The sequence below is a fragment of the Hibiscus syriacus genome, unplaced genomic scaffold, assembly GCF_006381635.1.
Source record: "Hibiscus syriacus cultivar Baekdansim isolate YM2019G1 unplaced genomic scaffold, ASM638163v2 tig00110383_pilon, whole genome shotgun sequence".
NCBI lineage: Eukaryota > Viridiplantae > Streptophyta > Magnoliopsida > Malvales > Malvaceae > Hibiscus > Hibiscus syriacus.
In genome coordinates, this window is record NW_024062714.1 from 2892598 (window position 1) to 2905831 (window position 13234).

At 30.4% G+C, this 13234-nt stretch overlaps 1 protein-coding gene across 1 annotated transcript; it reads left to right on the plus strand.

Annotated features, from left to right (window-relative positions):
* Nucleotides 1-9060: 9060 nt before the first annotated feature.
* LOC120121929 (aluminum-activated malate transporter 2-like) lies at nucleotides 9061-12038 on the plus strand. The gene is made up of 6 exons (XM_039141198.1): nucleotides 9061-9253; nucleotides 9402-9542; nucleotides 10418-10690; nucleotides 10762-10865; nucleotides 11387-11530; nucleotides 11607-12038. The coding sequence occupies exons 1-6, from the start codon at nucleotides 9061-9063 to the stop codon at nucleotides 12036-12038; spliced, it is 1287 nt and encodes a 428-aa protein (XP_038997129.1).
* The last annotated feature ends 1196 nt before the right edge of the window (nucleotides 12039-13234 follow it).

Consider the following 13234-nt stretch of genomic DNA (forward strand, 5'->3'; position numbering starts at 1 on the left):
AATATATTTGAGATTCAAGATGTCAATCTAACTTAGGTTGAAATTCTTTTTGTATAGCCTTATAGATTTATCCATTGAGTGCTATTAGAGGTCGTAGGCCAGCTCGTGGCTGTGATCGAGGGTGAGTGACTCGTCCTTATGTTAGGATAGACGATCCATTGTCACCTCGAGATCCTCCTGTTCCGCATGTATATCTGTTTATTTTTTGAGATAATCTGGTTACACCTACGAGAGACTCTTCTGTCAATGAGGACAAGGACACTGATATGGATGAGGATGCCATCAATAGAGTTATCTTTCGTATGCTCTAGAGAGCTGTTAGAGTCCCTAATAATATGTCTGCGATTGAGATTTCAATTCTTTGGTAGCTGATGGGGTAGTTCCTTTCGAGGGCATTACTGGTAGACCTCTGACTAACACTAAGTATTAGTTGAAGGATATAGAGATAATTATGGATGAGATGGATTTGAGGTCTGAACAGAAGTTAAAGGGAGCCCTAGCAATGCTGAAGAAAGAATGTTTTCGATGGTGGTAATCAATTTTTGGTAGTAATTCGGGGAATCAGTTGACGTGGGATCTTTTCAAGGCACATTTTTAGAGTCGCTACAATAGAGAGAGATATTTGTATTAGCGATGCCAGGAGTTAAGAATTTAGAGTAGGGTGATATGTCTATTATAGATTATAGGATTGAGTTTATCAGGTTAAACTGCTATGCTACTAGACATGTTAATATAGAGTAGGGTGATATTGTATAGGGTTTTGAGTAAATTATAGAACATAGAAATAATTATGGGCCAATTTTGGGTAAAAATATAGTTTAAAGGACTAAATGGAATAACATGAAATTACAAATTAAAATTTAAATAAAATTATGCAAAACACATGGATTAAACTGAAACAATTGTAAGATACAAAGCTGAAATTAATATACAATGGACAAAATTACATTTACTTAAAAAGCCAGTGAACAAAAGTTTATATGATTTTGAGATTATGATGCAATTTATGGGGTTTGAAATGAAGTTTCATTATGATGTGATTTATATTCGTTGGAGAAAATTACAAAAAAAAAACAGAAACAATTATGATCTAATATCTTATAAAAAATTTAAGGACTGAATTAAACAAACAAGAAATTACAAAATTAAAATTTTAATTGAATTAAACAACAAACATGTATGTATGCATATTATGCATGCATGCATCCATGCATGTATATATATATGTATGTGTGTATATATGTATGCATGTATGAAAGCATGTATATATGTAAGCATGTATATATGTATGTATAAAAATATACTTTCATACTTTCATGGACTACATACATGCATGTAATAATAAATTATACATACATAGATACATACCATACATATATATATATATATAAAGTATGCACATATAAATACCGACAAAACAATAAATCATACATTTGATCAAATATACATACATTCATGATTAAATAAATTATATATATATACATATCATACATTCGAACAAATATACATACATACATAACATACATACATGATACATGCATTAATAAATTATACATTTATACATGCATATCATACATACATAGATACATTATACATCATGTTTCAATATTAATAAAATGAATAATTTTTTGAATCTCATATTTTTATATTATCATAAGTAAAATCTTATTTAAATTTGTTGGGTTCGATGAAGCTCGTTCGATCAATCGAAATATACCAAGAGGGGGTGAATTGGTTTATTGAAGGTTAGGGAGTAAGGAGTATTAAAGATAGGAAAATTTGCATAATGATTTATAGTGGTTCGACTTATCAACCAAGTCTACATCCACTCCCTAAGCCCCTTACTTTGTATTTTCCAACAAATCCACTAATTTGTTCTTTCTTTTCCAAGGATCAAGAGTAACCTTTACAACTCCCTAGTTTTTCACTTGGCTAAACTAGAACCAAAACCCCTCAATAAAGGATAAGAAATTTGTAAACAAGAAGACCTCTCTAGGTATGTGTTTACAAAGATTTAGCTCACAAAAAAACCTAAGGATATACAATTAAGATTAAAATACCAATATTTACAAGAGAAAGAAAAATAAGATTGAAAAGCTTTTCTTTTGTGTTTGATTTCTTGGATAAGTGTTGTTCAACCTTCTTTAAGTGTCTGCAGCTTGTTTTTTATATGTTGGACTAAGTTACTAGTCGTTTCTAGTCATTTGGGAAGGTTTGGAGCCGTTAGAAAATTTTTTGCCCACAAAGTTATGAAATTCTTCGAAAGAGACGTTGGAAAATTGTAACACCCATAACCCGTATACGTGAGCCAATACGAGTTATAGATGTCACGTCAAAAATTCAAAACATTTCATTAATCAAACTGAGTAAAATTTTGTTTCATTCGAACATCACCAATTTTATAACTTCAACAATTATTATAAAATAATTATTCAGAGAAAAATTGTCATATAAGATTTTTGGTTACTAATTCAAAGCCAGTTTCAAGCAGTGATAGACAATTTTATTTTGTTTCATAAAAGAAATATGATTGTCCACCACGTTTGATTTAAACCCCAAATTAATTATTTCCAAGCATAGTTTAATATCACATTATTTATTCATACTATTAATTTATTTATTGCTAACTATAGTAAAAAATTTCAGATATTTAATTCTTGTATGCATGTCATCTAGAACTTTTAAAAAACAGTAGGATGTCATCATTGTTACCTATACATATTTCCTTGTTGATTGATGCCAAGCTCAGCTCGTTACTCTTTTTCTTCCTTTTTCCTACGCGTGAAAATCATCACACGCTAAGTATACACTTAATGAGGCAACCAAATAAATATTTAAAACAATGCAACACATTATTTAAAGGAATAACAACATTCAATGCAATATGATCACTTTACCTGTATACCATCCATGTTACAATAAAATAAAACGTATAATCAGATATAAAATTTATTACCAATATGCTTGCCATTTATCCCATAAACTCGTAAGCTTATTTGCCTGTATATCAATTATTAACCAATAAACCATAAACCAATTTAAAACCCTAAGAACCCTGGGTATGCGAGTCAAATACATGCACCGTAGTGCCAAACATTACTAAGCTTACGCTCTAGTGCTAATCCGGATATGACACACAAGGTCGTGTCCACCACCTACACTAGGTTTACACTCTAGTGCTAATCTAGATATAAACCTGCACTTAGTGTCCTTACACACTAGTGCTAATATAAACTTGCAGCTGCTATACTCTATGGTATACCAACTATACCATGTCCCTCAATGACTTACTTGGGCATATTGTCTATTTTATTTGATCCATCCATGGTAAAGTATATAATCATAATTTAAAATTGGGCAGTTCATACCCGGAATATCATTCATGATATATATCATAAGTAATAATAAGTGATCAATGCATTTTATGTTCAACCCTGGACATACTTAGAATATCTCAAATATATGATAAATGACATAAATATCATGCCAATATAAATATGGTAGACTTATCGCAAATCCTACCGAATGATGTATAAAACATCCATGCATAATGTAATGCATACATTTCACTCTTTTTTACATTATATTCAAGTCAAAATATAAGCCTCACTAAGCTTTAACTTGATCCTTTGCTTCTAATTTAGTTATAACTAAAATTTCTCATAATTTCATATCCTGATAGTTTGCACTACCTCTAAAGAAATATTATTCTATATTACTATACACCTTTAAAAATTATTTCATTTATACCACTGGAAACTAGACTCAAATAAGAATCTATCCATATAAGGCACTCCTTATAGTTCAACTTTTACAATTTATGGTGATTTTTTCAAAGTCGACCTACATAATCTATTTTGAGCAGAATATGCTGCCCCATTTTCTAACCTATCCTTAGTTAAAAATTCATATCTTTTTGCATACACCTCGTTTCCGTTTGTTCTAAACAAAACCATACTGGTATATTAGTCCAAATTTATAAAAATCATTCTCTAATCATTCTTTTATAATTTATGGTCATTTTCTAAACTTACTATCTAGAACATAAATTATAATAATGTTTCACCATTTTTTATTTTCAACCTGTTCACTAATTTTATTATCTGACCAAATGCACATATACACATGTATCACAAATAACATAACCTTTTAGGAGTTACTCCTTACCATAGTAACTCCGTCAATGACTCATCGTAAGCCGATGTTTGTTCGATAACATAAGTACAAATTAAATTTGCACTCACCTGGTGTCCTTAGCTTGCAACCTTCCTTGGAATTTTACATTTCATCCTTAAGCTTCTCCTTAGCTTTAATAATATTTGAACTTGATTTCAAGCACTCAATCTTTAAATGGACACCATTACCAAAAATACACAAATTCAGACCAAATGTTAGAATCTTACTAACATAGGCATACTTTGGAAAATAAATTCCTAACAAATTTCCCGATGCTTATTCGACACAATTTCCATGTCACAACATAAATGTTGACCTTAAAACTTCCAATTGACCATTCAAATTCCATGTAATCCATATTTATACTTGAAACTTATTCACCACTAAATATTTTAACACTTATTAATCCTTTTTAATTTTGGCACCAATTTTTCCAACTTATACAAAATGGTCCTTGACCATTTCACCACTCAAAGTTTAAATACCAAAATCCCAACATTGAAATAATTACAACCCAAGTACATATACAAAGGCATAATTACAAATAAACACTCCAAACTATTTGAATATTTCGTTTAAAACACCAAACTTTCCAAACTTCCAAAATGATATAATTTCACATTTTAACACTCGTTCCAATTCCCAAACAACAATTTCCATCATAGTATATCAATTATAGAACAATTACACAACAACCCACTACTTTTCCAAAATTTTCAAATTAGTCCTCTAACTTTTTGAAAATTACCAAATGATCCCTAAATTTTTATAAGGCTTGTAGAATACTTCCTACATCATTTCCAACCCTTAAAAAATTTCCATAATTTTTCTCACCCATGCAAGCCATGGATGATAGTTTCAACTTCTAAAACTAAGGTTTTCATGATTTTGCTCGATTTTGATTTGATTCAAACATGAAATCAACTTCCATCCAATCTTACCAAATCTCTACAATCAATGCCCTAATAAAATTTCATCAAAACATAAAGTTTCACCATGTTATGATTTGGCCGAATTATAAGAACACTTTCTAGGAAGATTGAACATTTTCTAATCATCATACAAGCCTGAATATGAATCTACAACCACAAAAACATCAAGATTCATAATCAATTTCATAAAACCTAATGTGAACATAAACCCTAGAATTTTGGGATCTTTGAAATCAAGCAAGATTAGCAAGCATAAATTGTACCAAAAGATAGCGTTTTTGCGTAGAACAATTTTCTATTTCATGGCATAACTCAAAATCATAAGAAAATTGCTCAAAAATGAAAAAGAAAGTTTCTCTTAACTTCAAGTATGATACACGGCCATGGGATCTGAAAATGGGTAACTTTTCATGAAATTTCTAGTAAATTTCATGTTAATTTACCTTATATTAAGCTAAATGAATATTTTATTCATTTAATGACAAATGTCCATTTTGCCATTAATGAAACTTGATAATTACCTTAATAACAAGACATAAAACCTTATCATCTTTTCGAAGTCAAAGATGAACAAATTATTTTACCCTTTTTCCAATTTTACCAATAAATCTTCCAAAAATTGCAATCTTGCCACTTTGATCCAACGGTCCAAATTTAACATGGAAATAAATCATCAAATCCAATTATCCATACTATTTTTCCATCATTTTAACATGTGGGAATAATATTTTTAAGCCTAATTTATTATCCTTCAATTTTTCCTGAAAATTTTATTTGATCTGATTTACTGATTTCTTACTAGACTTTAACCCTTTCTAGAATTCAACATAAATTCTGGATCAAGAATATAATTTCAATAAAACTCCATTATCAAGAGTAAACTATATATTTATGGAATAAAAATTGTTTTTGGGACAACTACCATTTAGGTCCCTAAACTTTCCCGATTTTGGGGTATTACAAAAAATATGACGTTGGAGCCAAAGTATCAAAACTTTAGGAAAATTTTCGAAACTCTCGAGATAGTTTCGAAACTCTTGTAGAAGTTTCAAAACTTCTGGTCAAAATACTCATTTTAAGGTATTGGTTGGACTTTGAATTATTTTTGATGAATTTGAATAAATTCAATTTAGTCCATAAACATTTTGCCCTTTTTTGTTATATCAAAATATTAGTTATGCAAAATATATATATATATATTAAAATTTTGACTTAATGCAATAATAAATGTTTAAAGTATACTCGGGTGCGTAATTTTTTTTTAAATTGTTGTCTAACGTTCCCAACGTTACACCTTTAGGTGTTTGGGCTGTAACGACCGTTAAGTGACACATGTCATGTTTATAAAATTTTATTTTTTTAAATAAAAAATTTAAATTATAAATTTATTTTAAAACCCCAAAATTTTATTAAATTACCATTAAACCAAAAATCTCTTAAAATTTAATTTTTATTCCTTTAGCACCGTCAACCACCACCAACATTATCAATTTACCAAACATCCAACGTTGTTCGATCCGACAACCACCCAATTATTGAAACTCCTTATTTTCACAATTGACTGAACAACTAACGGTCATGTAAATACAATATTCTGCGATCAGTTAAAAGCGGTTATCCATGATGTGATCATTGATTTTCTGTTGCAATCATCATGTGAAACAGGAGTTCGAATGACGGGGGTTCGAGCAGTCACAAGACGTCGGGTTTTCGGTCAATTGATGACGTTGGTAGCGATAGACGATGGTAAGTGATTGCAATTAGAAGTTTTCATGATTTTACATTTTTTTATAATTTCAAAAAATATTGAGTGTTTTAAAATTAATTTTAAGTGCTTTTTAAATAAATGTTTATATTCCTGACACCTGTCAAATAACTGTATTTTTTAACAGTATTTGTAGGCCAAGCAGCTAAAAATATAACGTCGGAAAACATTAAGCATCTAAAAGTTTAACAGACAAAATATAAGACACCTATATTTAACAAAAATTTCTTTAGACACCTAAAATTAACTTTGAGTGTAATTTGAGCACTTATTTTTACGCCTAAAATTTTAATTTAAAATATATTTGAATTAATAATTAATTTTTACATTATAATAATGATATAAACTTGTTGATATTATAAAATTATTTTATATAATCTAATTTATAATTTAATAAATTTAATAATCAATAAATTAATCATTTAATAAAATTAATTTAAATAAAAAATTAATATTTTAAAATTATTATTAATAGTAGTTTTAAAAATATAAATGATTTATTGATTACAGTTATTTACACTTGTAGAAAACAAATTTATTGTTCTAAGGATCATAATTAAATTTATTAATTTAATAATCATAATTAATAATATACATTAAATGATGAAGAATTATTTTTTAATATTTTTACCAGACAAAAATTACTAATTTAATTGAACTTTGAATATATTTATAGATTATAATTTATAAATATATAAAGTAAACTTATTAACCTAATAATTATAATTAATCATGTGACTTACAAGTTAGCTAAATATACAGTTTGATAAATATCAGATCAGTTAAACAATAAGTTAGATCATTTACAAGGAATGACAGATCCAAAAATTTAAAAACGATAATATAAAATTTTATTTTATAAAAAATAATGGGTATGCAAAAAAATTTATTTTTATTATTTTTCCTTAACATATTAAACTAAATTTAACAAATTTTCCAAAATAATGGGATGCACTTGGCCCTCTATTTACATGTTGAGTCAATTACACGTCGGGTTGATAACAAGCCAAATAAAATTAGATCTCATATCGTTTCAAGTCGGGATATATCGGTTATTTACTATATTAATCTCATGTTCAACCCAGATTCATGTCGTTCTATGATCGGATGCCAGTCGAGTTAATAACCAAAATAACCAAATCCAATTCGACTTCAAATCAACATCAATTCATACTGAAGATAACTTGAAATCATCACCACCTTCTAGACACATCATTTTGAGATTTCGCTACCTAAAACTCTGTCATGTTTTACGTTCAAATAATTCTGAGATTTCGCCACCTAAAACTATATCATGTTTCATGTTCACCCAATTCCCATTAGCTTTATCATTTCTAAGCCCAAAACATTGAAAGGAAAAAAAAAGGAAAACCCCGCATTCTATGGCATTCTATGTGCTATCATAATCCCAGTCGACGAACAACGCCTTAGCCGTTTAACATACAATTTTTATGGGAACCGTACTTTGCATTCACAACAAGGAATTACAACTGACCTAAGAACATTTTTTTCATGAAAAACACATCAGATGCATGACGTTGCAGCTTTCAGGTTGGCCAAGGTTATAGATATTGACTTAAAGTTTATAATAATTTCTTATATGCATCAGATGAATGACTTTGCAGCTTTTAGGTTGACCAAGGTTATAGGTATTGACCTCAAGTTTATAATAATTATATATATATACATGGCTCTATGGTATTTAATTGTATATCTATTATTTTGAAAAAGTTATTAAATCTAGTTTCATATATTAAGGACAATGAAAAAAATAAAGAAATTTACATTTACATTTTTCTTAAGAAATAAAATAGTAAAATTTTGGACCCCATTTTCTAATTTTAGATCTGCCACTAATATATACGCACATCGTGGTTCTGCTTGATGGTATATATTATCTGGCTACCCTTATTTGACCCCATTGGATTTTTCATGTGTTCGTTCACATTTCTCAATTATTCATTGTACTAGGTATCGTCGGTCTTCGCCTTCTTCAACAGTGTCGAAGAGTTGGAGTTATTCCCTCCATATATACCCTTGGTTGATTCACTCTTTTGATCTCAAGTGTTGTCCCTCATTTCTGAAAAATATATATATCAAATGGAAGCAGTGACATCTCCACACGGAGCCACAACTATTGGGTGCCAATGGGTTAAGGCATTTCCAAGCAAATTTTGTGACAAAACAATGAAGATAGCAAGGAAGACGAAGAAACTGGGACAAGATGATCCAAGGAGAATGGTTCATTCCCTAAAAGTTGGATTAGCTGTTTCGCTTGTTTCATTGTTCTACTACTTTGACCCAATCTATGATAGTTTTGGGCAAGAGGGTGCAATGTGGGCTGTACTGACTGTTGTTCTTGTCTTTGAATTCTCCGTTGGTAATCTAAATTTCTTTCGATTAGATATATATTTTATTAAAGGTGTCCGTCTTCGAAAATATTTTTGGATCAATGCTTTAACTTTCCATCGTTGTAACTTGTTGGAAACTTTAAGCTAATCTCATAGTTTTTGTTTAAAATTGTGCAGGTGCGACACTTGGTAAAGGTTTAAATAGGATATTGGCGACGTTGGTAGCGGGTGCCCTGGGCGTTGGAGTTCACTGTTTATCAACTCTTTCTGGAAGGAAAGGGAAGCCCATCTTGGTAGCAACTTTTGTGTTCATTATAGGTAAAAATATCACATATACAAATTCCTTTTTCCCCCCGATAAAAATATCACATATATAAATATCACATATATGTAATATAAAATTTCTATTAATTTTTTATTAAATTAAACAAGTAATAATTTATTACAATTTTAGACATGTCAAAAATATATTTGAGCATACAAATACTTTCGAACATATTTTTCTCAATACATAACATAACACTGAGAAATAAAAGAACAATCTTACCTAGAATTTTGAAATATATAAAAGTCAAAAGAAAGAATTTAGAAACATGATCTTGCCTAAGATTTTAGGAACAATCTTCAATATGATTTAAGCACCACAATTAATATAAACAATTGTGACTCTGTATTTATTTTAAATATGAAAAATTAAAAAGTGAGTAATAATTTTTCAGAGGAATTGTGAAATATAGAAGATAAAAGAAGTAGACTAATTATACTTACGTTTTTTTCTTCCCGTTAAATTTTGAAGAGAAAAAAATAACATTAATAAAAATTTTCATTGATATGGAAAATCTGGAAAGAGATTTGATGCATTGATTGTTGGAATTTTGAAAGACGAAAATTAAAGAGATTCAATTTTTTTTTAAATTTAAAAATTATTGAATTAGAAATTATGGGAAGTGGAACAGTTTATTAGTGTTAATATATACAATTTAATAATGAAAATTAACAACCTAGGGGAGAGAGGATGTGTTAACTAGGAGCTTTTGAACATCTACTCTAGAAATTGTTGACACTAGACTCGACTAGAAAAAAATTCAGGTCAAATTCCAGTCATAAAACACGAACAATAAATTAGAATAACTCAAAAGGTTTTAACTCGACTCGATTAAATACCCACTCCTAATCGTCGTCTCCTTTTGCAGCTGTGATTACGACATTTATGAGATTCTTCCCAACAGTGAAGGCAAGATATGACTACGGACTGTTGATATTCATAATGACCTTCTGCTTAGTATCCATATCGAGTTACCGAGATGACCAAGTGCTAGAAATGGCACATGATAGGTTTTTTGCCATATTAGTTGGTTGCTGCGTTTCTCTTATTGTTTGTATGTGCCTTTGCCCTGTTTGGATCGGTGAGGATCTCCACAAATCTGTCGCCGCAAACATGGAAAAGCTAAGCAATTTTCTACAAGGTAACGATTAATAATACTCCTTACGTTTAAAGAATGGACTAATGTTTTAGATTTCATTGTACCCAAAACAGCTTTTGGAGATGAATATTTCACTGAAGAATCCAATGAGAATAATAAGTCATATATTCAAGGATATACAAGTGTTCTAACTTCTAAAAGCAGCGAAGAAACTATGGTAAGCGATCAGCCAAATAATTAGTTGATTTAAGGGTCTATTTATTTCACTCTAATTAATTTTTTGAAAAATGACTTACGGTTTGATAGATTGTTTTTCAAACGTTTCACTTCAAAATATAAATATTCAAACTAATATTATTTTATATATTTAATATTAATATACTATTTTAGTATCATTTTAATAAAAATATTCATTAGTAAAATATATTTATTAATAATTTTAATAATATAAACTATTCAGTATTATAAAATATATTTAATTATATTATAATAATATCATTATTTTTTAGTAAATAATATTATTTATTATATCTGATATTTATAATAAATAGTTTCTAAAAAATTTACTAACCAATAAAAAATTATTTACATAGCATCATCCAAATACCCATAAATTAATTTCTAAGAAATGTATTTCATTTTATAAAAATTATTTTTCGAAATCTAGTTTTCGTGAAACAAGCTGACCATAAGTGAAGTGACTTAATCAATATTTCAATGTTCATTCTCTCCCTGCAGGCTAATTTTGCGAGATGGGAACCAGGTCATGGTCTGTTCCGGTATCGTCATCCATGGAAAATGTACCTCAAAGTCGGAAACCTTACTCGGGACTGTGCTTACAAAGTTGAAGCTCTTAACAGCCACCTTAACTGTAAAATCCAGGTATAATAAATACCATAACTTACCAAGTTTAAAAATATTTCATCAACTGATTCAAATGTGGTTTTATTTCTCGTAGACTCCTGCAGAAATCCGTGGCAAAATCGAAGAGCCATGCAAAAGGGTTAGCGTGGAATGTAGCCGAGCTTTGAGGGAAATGGCATCGACATTTTTAAACATGGTTCGAACAAGCTCGGCTAATACACACATTGAAAGTTCAAAGAAAGCTGCCGAGGATCTGAAAAGCCTGCTCAAAACAAACCTGTGGGAAGAAGCAGATTTACTACAGATTATACCGGCTGCTTCAGTTACATCACCTCTGCTGGAAATCATAGAGTGCGTTGATAAAATTGCTGAAGCAGTAAATGAATTGGGCAAGGCCGCATCTTTTAGGCAGAGTAATGTTACAGTCTTATCTGAACAGCCACATTCAATCCACCAGGAATCAATCCAACATGGTTCAAACACTGCCTTGCCGGTGCAACATTGTGTCATTACAGTAGCAGAATAAATATAGAAATATATATTGACTGGAAATGTGCACAACAACTGAAGATGGTGGTGCTGATGACAATTCTTGTAGTATTGGTCTTGGTTATAATATTGTTGGTCTAGTCTTTTTTGAGAAAATGTATGTACCCTTATTTTCTGTTGTATGGTTATTTATAGTGTTCAGGACAGGTATCGATTGAGAGTTATCGTGGAGAAATTATTTCAAAAATCCTATTTACCATCTCAACCATGGTCCCTTTCCAATTACATGAGTACACATTACATTTATTTTCTATATCATATTTCCTTATAAATTAAAAGGGCCACGGTTACTTCACTAAACTTTGACCTTGCTCATCCCTTTCTAAAATCTGAACGGGCTCCTCCTCATATGACAAATCAGGTCTTAGCTCTACCTCATCAACCTGAATGATGTGATCTGGATATGGACGGTATCGCCTCAACATAGATACATGAAAAAAATCATGAATACGAATGAGCTGGGGAGGCAACTCAAGCTGATTAGCAACAGGTCCGACTTTCTTTAGAATATGATACGCCCAATAAATCTCGAACTCAGTTTACCTTTACGTCCAAATTTCAATGCTTTCTTCCATGGAGATACCTTGAGAAAAACTTGATCCCCAACCTCAAACTCGATATCCTTACATCGCTTATCTACGTATGATTTCTGCCTATCTCATGCCTCTTTTAAACGATCACAGATCAATATGATAGTATCTTCAGTCTCTCAAACCAAGTATGGACCCAAAGTTTTTCTATCATGTAACTATGTTCAACATATAGGAGTACGACATCTACGTCCATACAGAGCCTCGTACGGTGCCATGCGAATACTTGCCTGATAACTATTATTGTAAGCAAACTCATCTAATGACAAGAAATCTTCCCAACTACCACGGAAATCAATCACACAACCCCGTAACATATCCTCCAACACCTGAATAACTCACTCAGACTAACTATCAGTCTGTGGATGAAAAGTTGTACTGAAATTCAAACGAATACCCAGAGCCTCATGCAAGGCCTTCCAGAACCTGGAAGTGAACCTCGGATCTCGGTCATATATGATAGACAACGGAACACCATGAAGTCTATGATCTCAGAAATGTACAACCTAGCCAGTTTTTCCAGAGAATAATTAACCCGAACAAGAATAAAGTGAGCTGACTTGGTGAGTCGATCAACAATCAC